Source organism: Aythya ferina, assembly GCF_964211825.1.
Source record: "Aythya ferina genome assembly, chromosome: 2".
Lineage (NCBI taxonomy): Eukaryota > Metazoa > Chordata > Aves > Anseriformes > Anatidae > Aythya > Aythya ferina.
This window is the reverse complement of record NC_140297.1, coordinates 22,039,090-22,065,579: the sequence shown is the minus strand read 5'-3', so window position 1 is coordinate 22,065,579 and position 26,490 is coordinate 22,039,090. Positions and strand designations below refer to the sequence as shown.

Below are 26,490 nucleotides of genomic sequence, written 5' to 3'. Positions count from 1 at the left end.
AGAGCCTAATGAGGTAGATCCCAGTCTGGGTCAGCTCTTTTTCTCACCACACATATTTCTTTCAGTCCCACCTGTGCTTTTTTCCTGCTCAGAATGCCATTTGCCTGTAGTAGCACATCTTAATCTTTGCTTGTTTGCTTAAACTGCATTCTGTCCTCTAGGCTAGGCCCTTAATTCTGTTTCTTACCACTTTCTTTGAGACATCCCTAGGTATTCCTCGGTTTGGATTTTACTGTAATTACCAGAGATGTGTAACTCAGCGACTGATCTTGCCTTGCTGCATGATTATACACAACTTTGTCTTGTTTCCCTACTCGAGCCCTGTATCCTACTGTGATTCTTTCCCCACCTTTGGCTTCATCAAATCCTCAGCTTTTGTGCTTTCCTCAGTTCTTCATTCCAATTCTGCTTCTAACCCAGCACCAGTGACTTAAGCCCTGGGTTATCATCGCTGACATGGTAAATGGATTCCTGCATAATATTCTAAGCTTTATATGAAAGTTCACATCTAAGGGAATGGTAATATCAGTAGTTAGGCCAGTATTTATATGTGTAGTATCCGTATCTGTCAGATACATCAGCGATAGCTTCATTTTTATTACATATCCATCTTAGCAATATATAAACACAAACATATATGGATACCGTTCCTCTTGTTTATCTTTCAACATGGGTTCCAGTCTGCGTTGGGGAAGAGTTACAGATTTGCATGTAAATGTTGTCCAAAGATGTCAGGACTCTGAGTCATCTACTGTCTCTGTTGGAAATAATGTACTAATATATTTATCAATTTTTAAAATACAGCCAATAAATACAACATTTGGTGGAATACAAATCAGTATTTTCATATAAAATATACAGTACCATGCCTTAGATAAAACAAAACCAAATGTAAATTACATTTTTATACTTCTCCACATCAAGCTGATAAAAGATTTTTCCTGGTTAATTGCAAATTTTTACTGATACGTGACTGAAATGCCTAAACTAGGATTATAAACTCTTGTTTACTTCTTAGCTGTACCAAATCTTGCTTCTTGCCTTCCTTGGAATGAAGTTTCACGTTCCACGACCTCATCTGTGCAGGAGATGGGGCATCTCAGAGAATTGCACCTCTGGTAAATCGCCGAGGTCATCTTGTTACCGCCATCATTACCTAGTCATTGAAATAACCCTAAAGCACAGGAGATCACAGCCACCACTGGCACAGACGGTACATCCATGGCAGTGACCAAATGATAAAGATGCCAGGCTAAAAAGCCACTGAAATATGAAATGAGCTCCAGCAGTGGACTACTAGATATATGAAACCGTCTTAATTTTTGCACAGGGCACAGGATAATGACAATGTAAAAGCGAGAAGGGGAAAGAAGAAGTACTTACTAAAGGTTCATGTTAGGAGCACGCACAAGAGTCATCTCTGTAGGAACAATGACAATGCGAAGTACTAGAAGAAAATTTCTATTCCACAAACTACCAAAGAGTACAAGAGTTATTTCTGAATACTATTTGTATTCTACTGAATTCCTTTCAGTATCTTACCCAGTCTCCTCTAGTTGTTAAAAATAAATGCAAAAATACTCCTCATTACTATAACCCAGAAAAAGAATCCCTTTTTTCCTGACCTGTGCCTGCTGCCTTGGAAGCAGTGGGGATTTGCCGCAGAGCGGTGGGTTTCCAGCAGGATAGTTCATTCTAAAGAATGAAGATGGAGAGGAGATTGTCTCTAGGGACAGGACTGAATCAAGGGTGGATTCTCCCAGACTGTCACTGACAATAAAACGAGGTTTTCACTTGCAATGCTTAGCACAGGAAAACCTATGCTTCAGTGTTGCCAAGCGATACATGCTTGGCATAGCATTCATCAAACTATTTCCGCTGGTAAGAGTGTGTCAGTCTTGAAAATGGCTTGCTCTTCTACCACCTTTTCCGATGGAAATGTGAAAACCACAGCCTATTTCCTTTTGCAAAACATCTTGCTGAGATTCTCGGCTTCAGGCTGACTGCCTCCTGAGGAAAGCAGCTTTCTAAAAACTTAACTAATGGTCACTGTCCTATCGTAACTCTGCCTCGCTGAAATAAGGAGGTCAAACAAGGAGAATCATTAAAGAAAGCGTTAAAAGGTGAGTGTCAGGTTCAACAGCAGCTTAGAAGTGCTGTAAGTCTGAATGTCATTCTAAGTAATCAGCATTTAGCAAATTGTTTTGTTGCAGCTGAGATTATGCCATCGGGTGATGATGACTGCTATGGAGCACTGTGACAAAAGCAGAATCAGTACCCTTTCTGTTACAAGAACAAACAGGCAAAGAGCAACTTTCACATGAAGATTGATCAAGAGCACACGACTGATTAATGCCAGAAACACACCCAAAGGGCAGCTTTCTGGATTAACTCTGAATCTGTGAACACCAGCAATCAAACCCACCCTCAGGTACCAACTGCACATCTGAGCTTCACCTCACCTTAATCAAATCACTAATTATCTGACACCAATCCTGATGAACATCACAGGATTTCAGTTCTTCGTAGAAGTTTAATTCATTGGTTTCTTTCGAACATTTATGTCTGTCTGCACTTGTCTAAGTGCGTTATAGCCACTAAATCATACAATCCATCATCTCTTTGTTGGTACCCTACACAGAGACGATCCTCTGAGAATATGCTTGTAACAAAAAGGTCACTTTGAAAGTTGAACACACACATGAATAAAAAATAAAACATTTAGTTAAGCTCTTTGAGGAGATGAGGTTGCCATTACCCTTTACTGTCTGAATAAGTATTTCAGCTGCTTTTCAATCCCACCCTGATGCCACATGGGGAGTTTAATGGCACCTCCTGAGTATGTAGAGAATCAAGGCCAAAATTCAGCTTACAACCTGAACTTTCCAAAAGCCAGTGTGGCAGTCAGAGAGTAAGAATCATTACATTCTTGGCAAACTGACCCGTTTCCAAACGATGCTGTCACAGGATGATATGTACAGTGGGCGTATTCTAGCCAACAAAAGGCAGCAAAGTGCCATACGCTGCTGAGTTCCCTGTTGAGAATTAAGAGCCCCGCCACACAGATTTTCTGACACAATATATGGCCCAGCTTCTTGTCAGCACAAGTCTTCCTTGAAAAATGGGGGCTGAAAAATCACCTGGCATCATTTCTCATGAAAGGTAAGGAAATTAAAGGAAAGGAAAGAGCCTACTAAGTAGGAGCAGCTGATCTGAGTGGCCTACTGACTGACACCCTTCTGAAGTCAAGTACTACTCCAATGTGGTACTTGGCACTGAACTACCATGTAAAACAGGAGTATGAAAACATAAAGGTAAGTGAGACAATGACAGCTTCTTTAAACATACTCATCCCTCGAAGGTGTCATCTCTACTTACCAATTAATCACTAGGGCAGGAATATCCTAAAATGAGGCTAAAAATGGGGTGATATTTTTCACTGACCATGCTTGAAATGGCCAGGGTATTTCACCAGAGAAAGAAGAGCGTTTTGATCTATTTGATAGCTACTTCACAAATGCAGCCTCAGAATCTGAATGGAAAACTCTGATGGTGATTGCAGCACTGTTATGGCTTGTGCCAGCTATCAGAAGAAACCTCAAGGTTTAGTAACGTGACTGCAAACGAGCAAATTGCCAATACTCGGTGAGTTACTACTTTCTGGCTGAGATAACAGCAACTGAGTAAATATGATGATCTAGCCATTGAAAACACAAAATAAAATATATTAACATAACCCACTTAGTGAAATGAAACTCGCTAAGGCCCTGAAACTTGGCATTCACGATTGTGTGAGCGTACCCTCTCTGTCTTAGCCAGTATAGACAATGTTATACTTGTAAACAAAGTAAAATCAATATTTCCAATCAGCTAGCAAAAGCAATGGGCATAGGGAGAGAATTACCATCTCTGGAGCTCAAAATCCATCTACAATATAGATGCATGGTCCCTAGTTTATGAAAGTCCACATCTGCCTGTACCTCAAAGTAAACTTCCTGATCTGAGATGACAATACTGATTGTAAGCTACTAATACGTATGAACCGTTCTCTTTTCTCAGTATTGCAAAAGTGAGGTTACCCAACCTCAGAAGTTTATCCAATCACCCAGTTAACTACACTGCTTTGTCTCAGATTAAAAGTTAAGCTGCCTGCGTCTATCAAATATAAGTTAATTTTAATGTTAAATTTCTTTTGGGGGGAGCTGAAGGATCCAAAGAAATCTAATCGTTCAAATGTGCATAAAAGTAGATATCTACAGATAAAATTACTACATTCACATTTCAGTTTAGTGATTGGCTTAACGAGAAAAAAAGAAGATACAATACCTGGACAATCTCTGGAAGAAAAAATAAAGCTGAATATGTATAGTTGTTAAAGGGAGAAGATCAAATTTTCAGCACAAAAAAGAGTTTTAATTTCTTGTATGTTCACAACTTATTTGCTTTGTGCACAATAACACTACAAGACCTGTTAACCAGATTATGCCATTCCTTGCAAGTTTTAAGTTCTAAAATTGGCTTTCCACAAATTGAAAAATGTCTGTAGCAGGTGGCATGCAAGTAATTCTCAGATCGCATATTTAAAGGAAACTGGAGATAAAAAGGAGTCTTTTTCACTGGAAAATCTACAAACTCTTTACAGAATACATGAAACAAGCACAATGAAGAACCAAAACAAGTTGCTACTGGCCTTCTAACAAAATTACATTGATATGTTTAATTTATGATTTAAATGTATGCTGGAAACGATAATAAAACATCTTCTCTATCACCTGCACACATTTTTTTCATCACTGATATTTTACAATATGACATTTTAACTGAATAAGCTGCTAAGATCAAAGCTGAATTCTGAAGGACCCATGCAATGACTCTTTTGATTCCATTTTCCCCGTTAATGGCTGAAGTCTGAGTTTGCTTGCACTGTCAACTAGAAAGGCTTCAAATATTTACTGTGGTCAAAATCAAAATCAACCCATTAGGCAACAAGACACAATTACACCTTGGCAAAGAACAAGGCAGCAAACATTATGTGGTTTGTTTAAAACAAAGAGCAACAGCTGAGGCAAGTGATGAATTACAGAATCTTTTATCTTAATTTTGGGTGCACAAGGAAAGTTGACGGAGCTGTTTATTAATCGCTGCTACAAAACCATTATTTATTACTGTTTTTTATTATAGACAGATAGAAAGAGCTCCCCCAGAAAATCTTAGCATGGGTCAAATTCTTAAAATTTCAGTCCTTTAAACTTTCCTGTCCTCATGATCCCTGTGCTGTCCGTGTAAGACCTGCATGAGGCACCCTAATCTACACTGCTTAAGCAGGAACATAAAACTGGCCATACGAAATTACAAAACATGTTATCAAGAAACCTAGATGCAGCTGCACAGTGGACTGTGGAGACAGGTCTAGGGAAACAGCTGCTTCCCTCCACCATGTCTGCAGAAGAGAAGACTGCTGGAAGAGAGGTATTACAGCCTACTTATATCTTTGAATAAATGCACCTTGAGAAATGTGTATTACTGCACAAAGATCAGGATACTTCTGAGGCACACAGTTTTTGTTACCACACTCTGATCTATGACCCTTTTCACTTGAATTCTGTAAATGAAAAACAGCATACAACAGTCACTGCTAGATCATTTAACAGTTTCACGCAGAAATTCATATCTCAGTTACTTAATTGGAATCCCAAAACCTTTATCTACAAATGCTCTCTTTTGAATTGACAGATATTGTACAAAAAATGGTCAGAAATGCTTCTAAATTACTAAAATATAAATTTAAGTAAAGAGGAAAAGCAAAAACTAAGTTTCTGATCTAGGGGTACCATCTGTTGTACTACCTAATGATTCAGGAAGGCAGCATCAAGGTAGTTTTCAGACACAAAAATAACTTGCCATGTGAAGTTTTACTAGGACTGGTAACATGGATAGTTTAAGTGTGAGGAAATATTTCAATTCAGTGAATGATTAAAGACATTATTTCCCAAACAAATACTTAGCATTTGTACTCCGAATTTTGATTTAAAATGAACAAGTCCAGCACTTGAAGAAAGCAGTAGTACCTCTATTTGAATTGCTAGAGTTATGGACTTACGTAAACCAGCCCAGACCAAAACAGGTTTGAATTCTAGACAGTTCTTTCAACACATAAGAAACTTACAGTCAAAACCATCAACAAATACTTACTTCAGTGCATAAAACCTTACTGCACATACTTCAAATTAGTACTTTTCAAAGGCTTTCAATTCTTGCTCTTCTACGTCGCTCTTAGAAATGAACCACAAAAGCAGGACAATACTGAACAATCTTTATGCCTTTCTAACATACCCGAACCACATTAATTTACCTTCTTGTTAGTAAAACTACTAAATAAAAATTTACAGGTTTTCCTGTTTGCCCCGAATCCCAAGACAGTGCATGGATTATGAAAGAAGGGTGATAACACTTTGCTAAACACACCACAGGGAAAAAAAAAACAAACAGCAACACACACCTACAGCACATAACTGTGTCATGTAATACTTACTATTTGTATGTTTCTGAACGAATGTATTCAAACACATGAGACACTCCCAGCTGGAACTGGTCGGCTATTGGTGTCACCCAAGGATTGTTCTCTGCTTTGAAGACTTGCTTTTGACCAGTCAAATCCAAATTACCTGAAAGGGATTTAAAAAATGGCAGATGAAAAAAATATGAAATTAAAAAAAAAAAATAAAGAAATACCTGGCTGTGAATAAAAAAAAAAACACCTTTCATTCATTTCATAGAGTACAAAGCAAATATTTCAGGTTTAAGAGAGAGGAAAAAGAAGAAATGATAGTTCCAACCATGATGGATGCTGCTGCACCCTATTCATTTCAGTGGTACCGCATATTGCACAGCAGACTTGAACTCAGGCCACTCTTTATAATTTTTATTCACCGAATTAGTTTTAAGCAGGACTTACTAGCAGATGGGGTTTGGGATGTCCTGTATGGGAGTAAGTTCAGTCAGCACTGCCAGAACAACTGAATAAGAGCATGGGGCTTCCCGATGCCTCCCTCTGAACTTCCCAGCTCTCCTGCAACCTTAAAGGTTTCACCTAACTGTGCCATTACACATAACTTTCAGCTCTACAGGGCAACTCAGCAAGTTATCCTTGTCTACCACGGCCAAGAGTCATGCACGGAGACTGACAGGACGGGAGGATTTAGCTGCACTGAAGCTTAACGTTGCACAGCATTTCTCAGCCCCTGCTCCAAGCACAATGCCAACAAGCGATGCCCACCAGGCTCCTTCCCTTCCCAGTGCCCAGCGAGCTGTTTGTGCCAGGATCCTGCTGCAGGTCCCTGATGACACTTCTCTATACTGACAAACACAAACAAAGCCAGGCTTGCAACATGCCAGTTGTGCCTATTTCATTGACAGGAAGACTTAATAGACTTTTAAGGAGTTGTTTTTTTTTGACTGTTTTCTAAAAAACTGCCACCCAAAAACCACAACAGTACTATACTGTAACTCTTCATGACTATGGATACAAGAGGCTAACTTCCAGAAAGGCCTAGGCATTGAAATAATTTTAGACATTGAAATCATTTGTGCTCCTTAAATTAAAACAGGAAATCTCTACCGCCATTTCAAATTTTTTATGTGAATTTTGTGATTAAGGGAGCCTCAGCAATCCCCCCAGAAATCCAAAGCCACAAATATAAAATACCTTTGTATAGATAACCATGGGAAACAAAACATAGAAATACCACGTTTAGAAGCCTGACCAAGCCAAGCTGTCAGGGAATTCTAAAATCAACCTGATGTGCTCATTTTTCAAAATGAAAGGCACCTATGTAAGTAGCACGAGCACACATTTCCTACAGGCACTTCTGAAAACCGTTTGCGTTTCCCCATGTTCTCCATTCCAGCTGATCCTTAACGTTATTCTCTCCGTAAGAAGGGTTAATGCAATTAGAGTAAAGACAGACCATTATACTGTGTGAAAAGATGTCATGCATCTCATATCGGCCCATCAACAAGCTACCATTACCTTACCGGGCTCATCTATCAGCTGTCTGAGGGCTGTTCTCGTTAAATAACGACATGCAGGAGGCATCTCACCCCTCTGTCAGTCAGGCAGCCATCGCCCTGACTGCCTTACGCTCCAGTGCCTCCAGTTAGGAGCCTCGCGCCCGGCTCCTTTATTATGGGACAGCAAGCCCTGGTGTTCTAACAAGGATCAGGAAGGAGGATTAAGTACTGTGACAACGAGGACCTAATAAGCTAGAAAGCAGGGTGTCTAAATCTGTGCTGGCTGGCTCAGGATACAGCTCACACCATTCAGTGCTCAGTGTAAGGCACAGGCCACCAGGGAAGCCGGCCCGCGCTGCGATTAGCAGTAACCCCCTGACTGATGCTGCTATGAAGATCATGTATCACTCACAGGCTTACTTTGCAACAGCAAATTGGATTTTCCATTTTATTACCTAAAAAAAAAAAAAAAAAAAAAAAAAAAAACCACACACACATGCATTTCTCTCCAGAACTACCAACACTGTAAGTGCTCGCATATAATTACAGCCCGCTAAGTACGGCGTCAAGGCGAAGCGATGCATCTGTACACAGCTCATAAAAATAGTCACACCTGGGGAGACAAACTTGGCCCCATCATGGGTCAGGTTCAATGTTGTCTGCAAGAATAAGCTTCACATTCCCAGAATCTCCACAAGCTTCTTAGCTGAATTCCCAACTTGGTTCAGAAATGTGCAGCCCAAGGAATGCTGCCGTATGTTTCCCATCCCCACAGTGGAGTGCGCCCACTTCCAATCCTAAATACCACATGCCCATTTAAACGCAATTAATCGAAATAAATACTATTCTACTAGAGCCAGAGAAATCTTACAGCAAAAAGAGGACTGCTCAAGCAAAATGAACTGCAGAGCTCCAGCCACTTCACTTTATTCTGCCTTCTCTTTGTCCCAAATATTGTTGGAGCAGGTAGAGATGTCATGCTTTTTACTTTTAATCTACTTATGGCAAAAGAACGGGGCACCCACAAGTCTGGAATCCACAGCTAGATCCAGCTCCTCCTGGCTCAGGAAGCACCTTGGCAAAGCAGCAGCTGCTCTGGGAGAGCTTCTCCAAGGCAGCGCAGGTGGCATCAGGGGTCACAACTGCTACCTCATCCCCAGGGTGGTTAATCAAAGAATTTAATAATGCTTTGTGCCATGCAAAGAAAGAACCCTTCTGTCTTCATGGCAAGCAATAGCCAGAGAAGAGGTGCTCTTTGGCAGCAGGAGTCAAGGAGGGCTGTCCCAAAGAACGGAGGAAGGACAGGGCACCAAGCACTTTAAACTCACCCCCATTCAATGCCTACATTTCCACCTGGGAAACAAGCTGTAGGCAATGAAGGGCACAAAACTAAGCACGGTACAGAGAGCCTGTCCCACCTTACCAGCACGAAGGGAAGAACATAACCTGTCACTCCTGCCACACGGCAAGCAAACGGAGAACAAAGAAGCCTTAAAACTAAATCATGAAATGGGCTGAGCATGTGTGGCTCATCCCAATACCTTGCCCAGGGTCATGTCCTGGTGCCCCTCTGTGTTTCCAGCCAACCCACCTGTGAAGGGTGGAGTCGTGCTCTGTAGCCGGGCACCTCACAGCTGTGTCCCCTCCAAACAGTCTTCTTGCCTAGAAGTATTTTTAACAGCAGCACTCTGCTAAGAAATGCCCTCATCCTATCCCTGCAGCACCAGATCCGAGGGCCAGGGAAAGAGATGTGGCAGATGTGTCCTCACACTGAGTGTCTAGCAGCAGCAGCACACTGTCCCCAGGCCTTCAAGAACTTTGCATCCTGTTCTGCTACACAGATCACATCAAACCCCTCTGATATTTTTAGTAAGCAAAAGACAAAATTGCCTGTAGTAAAAAGCCAGTACTGAAGGTTCAGTCACGGTGTATTTTAGGGTTGGAGACTGCATTGGTCTACACTGGTTTGTTTTAACATGCACATTAACCTCTAAAAAAAAAAACACAAAAACAAACAAATAAAAAACTGTTCATCATTAATAAAATTTGGCATAACACGCAGGCTACAGTTGTATTTCTTTATAATGGACTTATGGTTCTTGGTATTTGGCCAACATGAATGAGATCAACTCCCATGAAATCCATTACAGTCACGTATCTCTGGTAAGAGAGAAGGCCGTCCTCAAGACCAGTCAAGCACAGCCCCTTCCTTCCCTACATCCCAGAAATGTTTTTCATATTATTTTTGAGAGCTTCTAATGTTCTTCTTAAAATAAGTTAAAATAAGCATGCCCCATCCTGAGTGACATCCCAGGGCAGAGGCAGCTACAGTTTCCCTGCACCCCTTGATAAACCTATCCTGCACTTGATCTCAAGCGCGCTAGATAACATTTCTTGTCATTTTCCTTCAGTGCTGTTGAAATAAAAGCCGTTTGTGTAAACACTCATATTTTGCTCAACTGCCTGCAAAAGTCAGAAAAGAGCTCATAAAAGCAGATAAAATGCTGCCTCCTGCAGTCTTGTTTGTGAAAAAGTGTCAGACCCTGCCATAATGCTACCTCTGACCCAGCCCAGGGGTGTCTCCAGACTTCCCCAAGCTCTTCCTGCCATTAGATCCAGCCTGCAGGCACCTCTCATATCCAGCTATAAATCCCTCAGTCTCCTGTGCTGTATCACATCAGGTAAATATTATATAGCAGGTATGTATGCGTAAGGTACAATAAAGTCTGATTAGTATACGTAGGCATTATTTCAATACAAACACAATGAAACAGTACGAACACAAAGCTGACTTTGTCCTTTCCGCTCCAACGCCCCTCAGCAACACTTTAAATACTTTCAAAAATTAAAAGGTGAAATAAAGTAATTAAACAAGTCTGACATTTGAGAAGAGAACGCTGGCATTCAGCGTAAGAAACATGATCCGAGCTGTAAAATGCCAGATCTACGCCTCTTTGTAATGGCTTAAATTCATCCCTGGTGGAGCTTCATTAAAATCAGTGGAATTCCAGCTGAAACAATCTGGGGCCTGTATCCTGCTACACTTCACTTCTGCTTCCCGGTGATGTTCTGCCTCACCTTCCAGCCTCCAGCACCGACCTCCAGGAGAGTCCTCAGGCAGTAATGCCTTCATTGTAGTGATTCCTCTTAATACTGTGATTTAAATGTTCTTTCCCTTTACAACATAGAGGTCTTACTCGTTCAGTGTCATACATAAGGACGGGAGGAATGAAACTAATTTTATTTCTTTGCTTAGATATAAATACCTCTGAATCCTGTTTTATTAAAGGCTAAGCAAGGGATCAATCCACTACACTAAATTTAAACTTAGGTTGTATGTAAAAATATGTCTATGCTATCTTGTTTTAGATTCACTTTACACTACAGGGCTTATAATTTTTATTACTTTTGTGGCGTGTGCTTTGCCTCCATAGAGAGAGAGATTGGTTTAAGCATGGGGGTGGAAGAAATGTCATGACTATTTTATCATAAAAGTGATACAAAAGCAATTAATTGTGAATACTGTCTTAAATTCTACATAAAAACATGCAAATGTATACTGATTTCTATGGCATAGTTTATCAAAAGCAAATGATTTTTACACAAGTCTGAAGTGCATGTTAGTTGTGGATTGGTAACTTAGATCACTCCTGTAAAAAGGAAGATCATCTCTGCCTTGAAGACCTCTATCGCTTTTGAGGGATTAGAAGAAGAGAGATTTAAATGGTGGTTATAAAGGAGCAGTAGGGTAACGCAGAACAGAGGAAAGACTCGTACACAAGCAAAGCGTGACTCAATCTTCTTTGGCATCAGCTAAAGCAATCATAGAAATAGTCAGTACGACAAACAGATCCACGGCTCCATAACATATGTTGGAAACATACATTTGCTTATTAATGAGCTTCTAGGTACCAAAAGAAAACAAAACAAGTAAATCTAAACCTAGACTGAAGCGCCCTCAAAAGATCAACCCCAGCAACACTTTTGCCCTGTCACCAATACACTCTTTTATGGGAGAAGCTCTAAGCGCATGGTGTAGGGCGATCAGCACTTCAGACAACTCTGAAACTGCGTTTGCGTTGGTTGTGCTTGCACCGAAGTTGTTGACGTTTTACTTAACAGGGAAGCAGGTTCGAGTCCCAGATAACAAGAAGTCAGATCAGGTAGATGCTAACAAGCCTTACAGATACTCCCCAGCATCCTTCCGACAGGAGCAGGCTGGAAGCCTTCCTCTGGCTGCTTGTCTGACCGCTCAGATGGCAGTGCTGAAGCCTCGCCTGTGCGTGTGAGACGGGAAGCCCCAGGGAAGAGAAGTCTGAATGAGCAATCTGAAAGGCAGACACTGAAGCCTAAGCCCATCATCAGTTCTACAATTACTTTCAGAGACAGAAAGCAGGAGCCCAGATACATAGTAACCACGCACGTTATTCTACCGATTTCTGAGACTTAAGTGAAAATTTCCAATAATGAGTTCAGAGATTAGACCCTGACTTGAGTGTTCTCTTGAATACATCTAACAGCAGAGCTTTGCCCAGTTATCCCTGTGTCAGTTCAGTAATTGAAGTGTTTAACAAAGGCAGTTGGAACAGAAAAACATGTGGTCTGAAAAACATCAGGAGATGGAGATTCTGCCACTGGTGTTTTGTTCAGACGGTTCATCACTTTGTTAAAAGGCATTCTTCATTTCTGCTCTCAACTGGGCTGCCACAGTTCTTCAGCAGTGCTGCTTGTTCTGTCCTCCTACAAGACAGGAAATTCACCCGTGCTTTCATCTCATGGAGATAGCCAAGGTCTGCACCTAAGTCTCTTCTCACTCCTCCCTTTGACAGGTTAAATAAAGACTCAGATTATTCTGTGTGATCCCAGAACAGCTATTCCATTTGCTTGAAGTCTCAGCAAAAAGACCACGGCAGAAATAAATAAAGTGAAAGCAAACCAACTAGATCTTGAATTCTTTACCCTTGAAGTCAAGGTGAGGTGAAGCAAGGCTTAGCGGTACTGCTTCAGCTGCTGCTATTACAATTCTAGGGGAAGAAGATGGTACTCTCCAGTCCTGTCCTGACTCAACCTTTCCTAGCACTGAATTCACTTTGTTTTAAACCCTCTTCTGAGATATTTACATGAAATTCCAACAAAACAGCAAAGGTCAGCCAGAATCATTACAGCAAAGCGCAGTGGAGAGGCTGACACAAGAAGACTTTCACTCAAGAATGTGTCAGGCCTGAAGATAAAGCTTGAGAAAAACATCAGGATGCACGAAATACCCAACTCTTCCCTTCAACAACATCCCAGGTATTAAGCAAAGGAGGAATACAGACCTGGCATATTCACAGATTCCTATCCAACTCACAGGAAGATTGGCTGACTCTCTTGGACCAAGCCCGAGCAATTTCTACCATCACTGCACACAACAAAATCTGACATTAGCAGGATGACAAGTAGCACAAGTAAACAACATCAGCATTCACAGAGGAGAACGAGAACCCAACAAGAACTTGCTCAGTAGGGTGCACAAGGCACTCCCAGTCACACACCCCGGGCTCATGACTTGTACTTTCACATGACAAATCGAGCCGTCTCAACAGCCAAACTCCACCACACGCTGCCTTCAGGCAGGTACCAAGGCAACCAGGCTGATGCCACTGTGTGGGTAGCTAAGGGGAGCTGGAGAAGAAACAGCACTCTGACAGAAACCCGGGAAATTATTTCCGAAAGCTTTCTATATTCTGTCTAAAACCGTTCCGAGTGACTTCAGACTAGATGAGATTCATTTCTCCAACACCCCTAATGTAACTGAAAGAGACCACTTACTAGGCAACCACTGTCCTCTATCTCTGCAAGGTGCTGGAAATGCCCTTTCCTTGTTGCTCGGTGCTTACTGGGACCTCCAGGAGCAAGCCAGCAGTCCCCGCTACAAAACACGCTGCTGTGCGACACAGGCTTTGGGAACAAAGAGAATTAACGTGGTGTCAAAGACATTTAACATCAAAGGCATGTTAATGGGACAGGAAGTGTTACAGGCTTAGGGGATCAGCATCCCAATTTATTCTGAAATGCATCGCACATTTTACCAACCTCAGAAATTCCCAGGGGATTCTCAATTACACAAGAACTCGAAGCATCCTCTCTTTGAAGGGTTCCTATCAGACCAAAATCTAGTTAATTTAAAAATATGAGCTCAAAAATATTTCACTGGATTGCTTGTGCCTTTTACCTTTGAAATTTCCATTCAAAAAAAGCCTGCAGAGTATTCAGAAGAGTGAAACCAATTTTAAGTAGTATGAAATGCGTAAAAATGAACAACGTTTAACAACAAAAAAATTGTTCTAATAGGCTCTAATTACAGCCCTGACAGAGCAGACATAATTATTTGCTTATAGAAACATCGTTATTATGCTGATGGTACTTACAATCACAGTACAAGCTCCAGAGGCTACACGCTGTAGCCTAGATGCAGTCATCTGAAAAGTGATAGTAGGATCTGAGTATTTTAAAAACTAATACAAGGTCAAATTTGAATTTTGGAAAGTTCATCAAGAATTACAGCAGGGTAAAGAAGTGAATGCCAGTGCTGTAAATCTAAACAACGAGTCACAGAAAGAAAACATTGTTCTGGGTATAATGGAACTTTACAGGGTTCTCACCTCTTCCTGTGCACCTTCAGTCTCACACAGCTCGCCATGGAGCCAGTCAAGTTTCTAACTAAATGAAAAGTTTGTTTGTTTTTAACCTTAAACTAAGCTTGAAATGAGAAACAACTACAACATTCACAGACTTTGTGAAATAATTCTCTTACATAAATAATCTGTGTCCTATTTCACCAAGTACGTTTTTCCGTTATTCCTTCACTAGTAACTGTCCTATCAACAGTCCTGGACAACAAGTCATAGAATCATAGAATCATAGAATATCCTGAGTTGGAAGGGACCCTTAAGGATCATCAAGTCCAACTCTCGACACCGCACAGGTCTACCCAAAAGTTCAGACCATGTGCCTAAGTTCACAGTCCAATCTCTTCTTAAATTCAGACAGGCTCGGTGCAGTGACCACTTCCCTGGGGAGCCTGTTCCAGTGTGCAACCACCCTCTCTGTGAAGAACCCCCTCCTGACGTCCAGCCTAAATTTCCCCTGCCTGAGCTTAACCCCGTTCCCGCGGGTCCTGTCACTAGTGTTAATGGAGAAAAGGTCTCCTGCCTCTTGACACCCCCTTACGAGGAAGTTGTAGACTGCGATGAGGTCTCCCCTCAGCCTCCTCTTCTCCAGGCTGAACAGGCCCAGTGACCTCAGCCGTTCCTCGTACGTCTTCCCCTCCAGGCCTTTCACCATCTTCGTAGCCCTCCTCTGGACACTTTCCAACAGTTTCATGTCCTTTTTATACTGTGGTGCCCAGAACTGCACACAGTACTCGAGGTGAGGCCGCACCAGCGCAGAGTAGAGCGGGACAATCACCTCCCTTGACCTACTAGCGATGCCGTGCTTGATGCACCCCAGGATACGATTGGCCCTCCTGGCTGCCAGGGCACACTGCTGGCTCATATTCAACTTGCTGTCTACCACGACCCCCAGATCCCTCTCTTCTAGGCTGCTCTCCAGCGTCTCATCGCCCAGTCTGTACATGCAGCCAGGGTTTCCCCGTCCCAGGTGCAGGACCCGGCACTTGCTCTTATTGAACTTCATGCGGTTGGTGATCGCCCAGCTCTCCAACCTATCCAGATCCCTCTGCAAGGCCTTTACGCCCTCATTCGAGTCCACAACTCCTCCAAGTTTGGTGTCATCAGCAAACTTGCTCAAAATACCCTCTATTCCTACATCCAGATCATTTATAAAAATATTGAAAAGTACCGGCCCTAAAATGGAGCCTTGAGGGACCCCACTGGTGACCGCCCGCCAGCCTGACGCAGCTCCATTTACCATAACCCTTTGGGCCCTGCCCGTTAGCCAATTGCTCACCCATCGTATGATGTTTTTATTTAGCTGTATGGTGGACATTTTGTCCAGTAGGATCCTATGGGAAACCGTGTCAAAAGCCTTGCTGAAGTCCAAAAAAAATCACATCAGCTGGTTTCCCTTGGTCCACCATACGGGTGATCTTATCATAAAAGGAAATCAGGTTAGTTAGGCAGGACCTACCCTTCACAAACCCATGCTGGCTGGGACCAATGACTGCTTTGTCCCCCAGGTGCGCCTCAATAAGTCCGAGAACCAACTTCTCCATGATTTTACCAGGCACTGACGTGAGACTGACAGGCCTGTAATTGCTAGGGTCTTCTTTCTGACCCTTCTTGAAAATCGGCACAACATTTGCCAGCTTCCAGTCTACCGGGACCTCTCCAAATTCCCAGGATCGTTGAAAAATAATTGAGAGAGGTTCCGCGATGACATCCGCCAGCTCTTTCAGCACCCGGGGATGAATCCCATCCGGACCCATGGACTTGTAGGGATCCAGGTGGAGTAGCAAATCCCGCACACGTTCAGGGTCAGTTGGGAGTTTGTCATCCCCACCGTCCCGGTCCTCCAGCTCAGGGCACCCTGGGTCCCGAAGCCCATCATCGGCATTGAAGACAGAGGCAAAGAAGGCGTTAAGCGTCTCTGCTTTGCCTACGTCATCGTCTGTGAGGAGATCAAAAAAGTCCTTTTATTTAGCTACCGCTAGGTTTAAAAAAGCTCCTTATTTTCTTCCAACACCTTAGCCTTAGTCCCAAAAGTAGAAGCAGGTACTTATTTTTTAACTTGGAAAGATATCAATTAGCTGTTCCAGCACTCAGACCTGGTGTCCAGAAAGCCTCACAAGACATTCTGGCTTCCAACAAGCATCGCAGCACCTGCATTTGCAGACGTGAAGAGCACCGTGCTGTGACACAGGCAGAGTGCAGCGGTAGTTCATACTGAAAGGAGAAAAGTTTGGCATTTATCTGAAGAATATTTAGAAAAGAACTATCTTTTGTGAAATATGTGATTCTTATGTTTGCACATGCCTGTTATAATTACCTAAGTCAACTGCTATTTCAATTAATATTAACTTCAGCAAATAACTGCAGCAACTACTTCGAATAATGTAATGTCCATTCACAAATTCGAGAGTCATTTCAAAAGCCTAATCTCTAAAATGTCCTTCTGCAATGAAAATATTGAGACTTTTTGCCAGGATTCCTTGAACTTTCTATTTAAAGCCAATCTTTTATTCACAGAATATAATTAGCTGTTCATAATTAAGAAATGATGAAAGAATTACTTAATCTTCCTGACACCCAGATTTAACTTCCAGAAGTGTTTTACCCTCCCTAAAAGGGAACATGGCTACTTACCCCAACAAGTTTGTTTGTTTTAAAGAGCTTGAGTTTTCTACTTTTCAAGCACGCATCTAACTTCACTGTTTTTTATCACTGCCTCTCTTCACCTGAAGAAATAATTTGATAAACTAGAACCATATTGAATAGTATACTTAAAAGCCACTGCTTCCAACATTCAGTTTTGGAAAAATAGGATAATTAAACATGTATCCTTAGAAATCACTCCGCTTCTTCCTTGTCAAAAGAAGAGAGAACCCTGTATGTATGTGCACACACGTGGTGATGGCAGGGTAATGAACACGGCCAACGTTAGAATCTGGGTTTTAGAAATCATGCCATTTGCTTCCACATCAAAAGCACAAACCTATAGATGTGTTAGTGGCATGCTCCGGGCAGTAAGTTGCATTTGGCTACAACTTTGTGAATAATTGTGCAGCGCGTACCACTCTCACACTGCTGACTCTGCTAGGAAAACCTTTCCCGCAGCACATATAGGTCCACCCAGATGACCATACAATGAACTTAAAACACCATCATTGATCTTACTAATTGCATCTGCCACTTTACGCAGTTCTTGCTTCTACTCAGCTTTCTTCCCAAACACGATTCCAATTGTTAAATGGTCAGAATACACAAAGTGACAGATTTAGTGCTTCCTTGGCAATTTATATAACTGACTGCAACTCTGTTGTTGCAGTGAATCATGATTTATTTGTCTCACAATGCAGCACATAACCTTTTAAATGCTAGGGAAAAAAATGCCAGTGCCTCTTTAAAGTTTATATATGACTGCCCACCACCATTCCTCATGAACGGGGTTTTGAGAGACAAATGATAAAAACAAGCTGTGAATTCTACCCACCTACTCCCGGCCATTTCCTGCATTCATCATCCACACATACTGTATTTACAGACAAGCATCCTCACCACGAGAACCAATACACTGTTCCAGTCTCCTCACTTCCTCCTGGGCAAGAAATTTTTGCCTAAATTAATGGCAGGTACTCTGCTAAATGCAGACGAGGATAAGGCTGATCTGCACCAGCCTCTGACTGATTCACGCCAACTCTGTCATGTCAGGTGAAATTAACACAGGCTGCATGGGGCTCTCTCTCTCTCAGTTCCAAAATTGTGATCCCAATTGTGATCCTCTTCTCATACCCTACTCTTCATGCTTTTTTTTTTTCTTTTCACTTATTTCCCCTACCTTTTACATTCGGTTTACTGCACTCCCACCCTTCTCACTCAAATATCCTGTTTTATTCGAGTGTTGACGCTGTGCCCATCTCCCTGGTAAATGACCATCTAATGACTCACTGTTGCCCACCACTGCCCAAGCTACTACCACTCATAAGCCAGTCACAAGCCTTCAGCACCTTTAATTAAGAAAGCAATAATGAGAGAGGAAAGATTGTTTACTTTAAATGGACCAGCAGTGCCTCCAATTAATGCAAATCGGACCTGCTCATTGAAAAGCTATTTATTCAACATGCACAGCACAAAGTATTTGGATAATTCTTACATTATAATTCAATTTTAAAAATTTAGGAGGGAGAACTCAAGCAGTAGCTAAAATACTTTTTTCCACAAATGGCACCCATGGAATTAGCAGTCCACACATTAGGTGTAACACCACCTCTCATGGGCAGATTTTAAAACTGTCTGCAAAGGCGTGAGTCCCTAAATTGTCCTCATTTGCAAAAGGGAAAACAGGGCTGCAGAGATGAAGTGACTTTGTCTAATCATGCAGTAGATTCATGCCTGCATGTGGCCTGCTCCCACTTGGTCTCAAAGAAGCCCTCTAAAGCCCAGTCTGGTGCCCCATTTACTGAACTCCCTTCCCTGAATGTTTCCCTAGATGTCTAACAAGCAGGCAGAATGTTTCTTCGCACAGAAAATATGCTTCCAAGCTACAGAAGTCACAAATCTAGACTTCAGTATAACAGTCTTTGGAAATACACCCCCAAATTTGAGCTATTTTAAATATTTGACATAGACTGCAACAAAATCAGATCAACTGATCAGGAGTGCGGATTCTGGTAAGACCATGAGATGCATTTGGGAAATTAAGATGTGAGCAGAGAAGTATAGTTCATAGAACAGAAGTTGAATAATAAAGAACAGAGCTGACAAGCACTGTAGCTGTGTCGATGCATCTTGTCTGCATTTTGATCAGGCAGTTCAAAATTGCAAGCCCTTTTCCTACCAGATTACACTAGTGTGCTATAGCGCAAACAAATGTTAACTAAAAGGGAAAAACTCTTCCCTTGTCTATCTGGAATTTTGCAGGTCAGTGCAAAGCAGACATCACAAATTTCGTTTCAAGAGTTTCCATTTGATTTGGACAATGATAGCAAAAACCATTTAAAGTGGATTTGCTGTTATATTTGTAAGGCAGCAGCATGTTTAGAACATTTAATTAGCCACAGAAGGTGGTTAGACTCAGTCCAGCATTTTACTTCCACTTTTTGGTTTAAAAAAAACCAAACAAGCCTGTAATTTAGGAATCTACAGAAAAGTACATTTACAGATACCACACACTTCTCAAATACGACTGCAGTTTAAAGAGACTTTATAAATGTGACTGAAAAAGCTCAAGGACATATACCTCAGTGTCATGGAATAAGCATCTGAAATTAAAGAAATCAGCAACTTTTATCTACTGGTGGTAAAAATAAAATAATAATTAAAAAAAATCATATTGTCTGCTGCATTGATACAGGCAAAAAAATCACATTAAGTAAACAAATAGAGTCAAAATAAACACACCTCTTGCCACACCTCAGAGGAAAAGCAGTCATTTTTCCTTTGTTATATGAAACAAAAAGCATATATTGCAGACTGCCACCTTTATGCACACAGTTGCCACTTTAATGGGTTGAAACAAGTTCCTGTGACAACAAATAATTTTACTTTATCACGCTAAATTCAGTCAATATATTTTTTAGTTTTAGGAATAGTATTTGGAAGATATATATAGAAACAAGGAAGCATCCCTATATAACAGCCCAAAATAACAAGAAACAAGGAATAATTCTTATGCAACGGGTGTTTCAGCAACAGGTAATTAACACTAACACATTATGTCAAACAAAAATATTCTTAAAGATTGTCATAAAAGATCGTAAACCAAATTTTAGCTTGGGCAAATGGACATAGCATTTATGGAAGTTAATGTCTCTCACATAAAATGGAATATCTCAGTGCAAATTCATCAAAATCGATACTTAAGTTTCAAAGAAAAACTCTACCTTCTAAGTTGAAAAAACCTACTATATATAAAAGAAGCATTTACAGGACTTTGTGGTAATGGCCATTTACTGTACACCAGTTCCACTGCTTTAAAAAGCTCAAAAAAAATCACTAAAAAAGATAGGCTACTGAAAGAGAAAAAAAAAAAAAAAAGAAAAGAAAAAGAAAAATTCTTCTAATTCTTTACTTCTAATATTTTACTTGAGTTGACCAAACCTGCCTTTTTACAAGAACAGTCACAAAGAAGCCACTTACACTGCTGTTACTTCTGCTTAACATTTTTGCTGATCCAAATAGTGTTCCAAAATCCAGTCAGAGACAAGAACAGGTTAAGAGACCCTGTATTTATTATATATTATATAAAGCAGGATGCTATACATAGATTGGCAGCCAGGTGTACTAATACACAAGGAATACATTAACATGTAAAAATCTAAAAAACGGAACACACAACATATTCTGGCCCCTCCTGCACAACCATTAGGAGTAAGATAGTGTTTCTTGGGGGAAAGCAAGTACTTAGCAGCAATGATAACATGCATAATCATTTCTTAGAAGTGGTTTCATTTCAGAGGAAAGACAATGCATGGTTATTATTTAAATAAATGTTATTTAAATAAATAAATGATCATCTTACCTAGTTCTGGTGGCAGCACAGTAAGACGATTTCCCTGGATATGAAGTTCTTTAAGCTGAGTGAGCTCCCCAATTTCTTTAGGCAGTGATATCAGGTCATTGTCTCTAAGACTCAGCTAAGAACGAACATAAAGTAGTCAGAACAATTTTTGGTTACCCTAAAGAAGCCTAGAACAGAACTCTACTCTCTCACCCCCACCCTTCTTCTAAACACTCAATTCTTCCAATTTATTTACAAGTGTCTGCTGATAAACAAGAAACAGTTCCAGGTGTAGTGGTCTATTCCTGCAAACATACCCCACTACTTCTCAAATTGACTAGATTCTATTCCTACAAGCATTGCAAAAGTGAATTGATTTTCCAAGAATTTAGATAAATTACTTACTATCTGCAACTTTGTGAGCTTCCCAATATCTGGCGGCAGGATTTCAAAATCGTTGTCACTTAGATAGAGTGCACGCAGGGTGGCTGCAAATTAAATAGCAATATATAAACAGGGTGGCACATAACCCAACCATTTGAGGTCTAATCAATAAAAGGGAGTCAGGTTTGATTAATAACCCTGACTTGGTGAAAAGCCTTTGACATACCCAGGGCTCACAATAATAACAAGCAGGTCAAACTTAGATTTACTGGCTTATTGTATTGTTGGTGAGTTCAGGAAAACATCTATATTCAAAAGGACTGACACAATTAACAATTTCTACAATGGTAGACTCTGGCAGGTTTTGGCATACAGTCTCAATACTCAGCTGTCAGAACAGAGTCATTACTCTTTACTAGCCCCCTTGATTCTCATTTATTACAACAATTTGCATCCTAAACAAACATAAAAAAATCACCTGAGTTTTTTGGACAAATACACGTCTATATTAAGCTCTACAGAAAGCGCAGCATAAGGCTGGGAAAGAGACCTTAAAAGAGAGTAATACAACAGGCTCGAATTGTAGAGTTTGTAATTTCCATACTTAAGTCTATGAAATTCACAAGGTTAAAAAAATGACCTAGCACAACTATGTAAGCTGGCTATTACTGAATAAACATGGCATGACAGGGGAAAAAAATAAAATTGAAAATGGAGATCCACAAAGAACTGTTGGGTGCAGCAGGAAGAAAGGTTGTCAGGTCAGCAAAACCTCTCCTCCCCGACAGAGAGGAGACCCTATTTCTCTTCTGCAGTTTACTCCTCCTCTTTTTATTTCATTATATGTGACCATTTTTCATAAAACTTACTGAATATTTCCCTCTGTCAGGTTACAATCACAAAATCTTTCTCAGACTGCAGCATTCCTTCCTCTCCCCTTGCCTATGATTTTCGCTGGTTATGCACTGAGCCTGAAGTCACTTCAGCACAGCACATGGAAAAGACCAGTAAGGTGGCATAATTACTGGAAGCCAGAAAGTGCCAGAATTCAAGTTGCTTAGGCAACCATAATGCAGCCCTTTTGCACATACGCATTACAATATCTTAATTTTAACCACGTGGCCATGTTTCCTAACACCTTCAAAGGTCAGCTGAGCTCTACCATTCTGTTCCAATTTTAACCTTAGTGGTTTTTTGTTTGTTCTTAACATACTGGTCACTATAGCATCCACAAGCTGTTAAAACTGTTTCACTAATTAACCATCATGAACACAATTGTTTTCAGAGTTAAAACACAACAACTGCTTTGCAAAATAGTTTATTATTCCCTGAAGCTTGTAAACATCCACAAAATTTTAACTCAGCATGGGGCCCAAGGAAATATTACTCAGAAGAAAACTGACATACCCTTGCTAACCAAGTCTTCTCATGTCCAATGGTGTCAGCTGACTGGATGTCAGTGATAAATATTGCTGAGCTAAGTAGAAATATTCAAGACACATTCAAAGAAGAAAACCATAAATATCAGGAAATTGCTGTTGGAGTTTGATCTCCATCAAATACATTTAAACTGCAGAAAGCAAAGCACTAAATCATGAACATTTGTAGAGTTTTTGAAAAAGTTTCTTACTCAGATAGAAGAAGTTTCCAGGTAGAGAATTTTCATTTAAGTTGTTGTAAGTCAAGTCAAGAACCTCCAGAGCTGGTAAAGAGCCAAAGCCCCTTGGCAGGGTATTTAATCTGTTCATGCTATAGGTGAAAAGGAAAGCAAACAAAACAAACAAACAAAAACAGAACATGACATCAGTATGCATGTCATCTGGTAGGAATAACACAGGCAACAAGAGTTTCATTTCTAAAAATGTAATCTACACCAAGCTTCACTTTTTTTTTTCTTTTAGAAGTGCTTGATGCTATGAAATACTAAGGAAGCCTTTTCCAGTGCAGACCTTTCTACGAATTATCAAATCACAGAATATCGCAAGTTGGAAGGGACCCACAAGGATCACAGAATCCAAGCCCTTGCTCTACACAGAACCACCCAAAACCAGACCCTGTGTCTGAGAGCATTGCCCAAATGCTTCTTGAACTCTGGCAGGCTCAGTGCTGTGACCACATCCCTGGGGAGCCTGTCCCAGTGTCCAACCACCCTCTGGGTGCAGAACCTTTCCCTAAACCCATCCTGACCCTCCCCTGTCCCAGCTCCATGCCATTCCCTCAGGTCCTGTCGCTGTCCCCAGAGAGCAGAGCTCAGCGCCTGCCCCTCTGCTCCCCTTGTGAGGGAGCTGCAGGCCGCCATGAGGCCTCCCCTCAGCTTGCTCTGCTCTGGGCTGAGCAAACCAAGGAACCTCAGCCACTCCTCATACATCTTCCCCTCCAGACCCTTCACCATCTACATAGACCTCCTTTGGACACTAATAGTTTTATGTCCTCCATATGTTGTGTCCAAAATTGCACATTCATGGAGGACTTACACCAGCACAGAGCAGAGCAGGACAATCCCCCCCTACACTGACCAGACATGCTGTGCCTTAGGCACCCCAGGGTACAGCTGGCCCTCGTGGCTGCCAGGGCACACACCGCTGGTCATGTTCAGCTTGCCTCAACCACAGCCCCCAGATCCCTTTCTGCAGGGCTGCTCTCCATCCTCTTGTCCCCCACTCTGTACTTACAGCCAGGGTTGCACTTTCCCAGGTGCAGAATCTGTCACTTGCTCTTGTTAACTTCTTATTGTTTGTAACCGCCCAGCCCTTTAATTTGTCAAGAGCCCTCTGCAAGGCCTCTCCACCCTCAAGGGAGTCAACAGCTCCACTCACTAAATTGTGTCATCTACAAACTTACTTAGTATACCTTCAAGTCCTGCATCCAAGCCGTTCATGAAAACATTAAAGAGAACTGGCCCTAAAATGGACGCCTGGAGAATCCCACTAGTGACTGGCTGCCAGCCTGATACAACACTTTGAACCCAACCTGCCAGCCAATGTTCACCCCTTGTATTATGCAACTGTGTAGCTGTATGCTAGACATTTTGTCTTCCCTACAAATATGCCTGATACTTAAGCACTCACAAGACATGCAGCCTGTTATCCTGACCAGTGACACCTGAAACACAAAGCAAAAGGGAAAGAGGTGTCACTGTGCCAGGTTCAACTTAAACACTCAGTGTGCCACTGTGCAAGCTGGACCTTGGTATTTTTAGCTAGGACCCATGTCCTAGCTAAAATACAAGTCATCCTTTTATACTTCAGAGCATCCTGACCACCTCTGCTAGTTCCCCAATATCACAAGTTTCTTCACTGCAGTACCAAACAGGAGGAATACCTCAGGTGTACAGTACTTATGCTCACCAGAAACTTCCTACCCCACCTCTCGACCTTTCTGCACCAAAATCCTCCCAGATGTACTCTCTTATTCAAACTTCCCCTCTCTTCTAGAAAGATGTTTTGATGCATTGCATGTACATGTGAGATGAGAAGGGGTTACATCACACACCCATCATAATATTTTACCCTTAAATTGCCTATAGGCACTTCTGAAGCAGAACCCATTTTGCAGAGCTCTACCTGGGGATGTAAATTATGCCTGGAAGATTGTGGGTCAGGAGGGGATTAAGAAGGAATAGCATTTAATCTACAAGATCCCTGTGGATCCCTTCCAACTCAGGAGATCCCATGACTGCAGATGCCATGGTTCCAGACCTAAGCCAGTTGATAAGTAGCACAGTGTTCCAAGGCGCCTCCTGGTCTTAACCCCAAGTGGACTCGCACACTACATAAATGGGGAAAAAAGTGAAGACCACTATTTGAATTTGAGCATGCTAGAGATCTAAAGTGACCAAATAAAGACCATAGAAGACAGATCAACTTGAACATGTTTATTTACATTCCAACAGTTCAGGATTCAATTCAATTATCAGCACTTTATAAAAGCATCTAAAGCAGGATACTTACTGCCTAGTCAAAGTCATTTGGTATTTCCAATAGTAAAAAAACAAAATCTTGAGATAATGTATTATAAATGTGTTGAATTTATAATATAAACATTCTTTCCCTGAGAAGACTATAAAATTAAAGTTTCCCCCATCAATGCTTTCTTAAGTAGCTATATTTTGTGTCCAATTAGTTCAGGAAAGTTCTGTGGTTCAGGTTTATTTTCTTAATAATTCAAGGAAGCCGTCTGTTACTGTAATTGTAACTAAAGTATCACCAATTCTACTTGAACGTGGTATCTGAACACTTGACAGGAATGCCTCAGACTGAAGTTCAGTAAATACTACCTCTGAATTTAATACATATCGTATTTAATACAGATTTGGTGCTTCTTTAGAGATTTAATTAAAAAAAAATGAAGCTTCTTTAATTAAAAAGTTGCAACTTTGGAACTGAAGTCCCAAACTAACATATAAAAAATTTAAAAAAATGCTGAATTTTATTATTTTTTTTTAAACAGAGCATAGAACTCTTACATAGCATCCACAAAATTAAGTAACAGCTGTTAGGAAAGTAAAATTCAATACTTGTTAAGATTGGCTTCTGTATTACATGAATGTGAGTTGCTGTTGCCCTTAGAGGGTTATCAGTATATCAGAATAACTATTTGATCACTCTTAAGTATCTGATCATCCAGGACACTTGCTAAACACTCTTGAGCTGTAACTGCTGAGTTATCATCACAAACACTTAGAAAAAAAAACTTTAATACAAAAAAATAAGAAATTCTAAGTTCAGTTGTGACAGTTTTTGACAGCACCTCCATTACAGCAAATTTTAGCATTAAGATACGCACCCAAGATTCAGGTGTTTGAGCTTCTGAAGGCTGCTAATCTGTGTAGGCAGTTCCTCAATCTGGTTGTTGAAAAAGTTGAGCACTTCTATATTTCTCAGGTCTGCGATGTTTGCTGGCACAGCTGTGAAAAAAGTTTTCACAGTAAGATATTGC

General features: G+C 41.0%; 1 protein-coding gene across 3 annotated transcripts in view; it reads right to left on the bottom strand.

The window, feature by feature from the left end:
* Window positions 1-26,490, bottom strand: part of RSU1 (Ras suppressor protein 1) — a 98,433-nt gene that overhangs the window by 48,822 nt on the left and 23,121 nt on the right. For all 3 annotated transcript variants that reach the window (XM_084510520.1, XM_084510522.1, XM_084510521.1), the window contains exons 4-8: window positions 26,338-26,458; window positions 23,183-23,301; window positions 21,574-21,656; window positions 21,190-21,304; window positions 6,533-6,665 (exon numbers count right to left, since the gene is read on the bottom strand). In XM_084510520.1, the coding sequence (XP_084366646.1) occupies window positions 6,533-6,665; window positions 21,190-21,304; window positions 21,574-21,656; window positions 23,183-23,301; window positions 26,338-26,458 (571 nt within the window). The remainder of the gene's footprint in view (window positions 1-6,532; window positions 6,666-21,189; window positions 21,305-21,573; window positions 21,657-23,182; window positions 23,302-26,337; window positions 26,459-26,490) is intronic.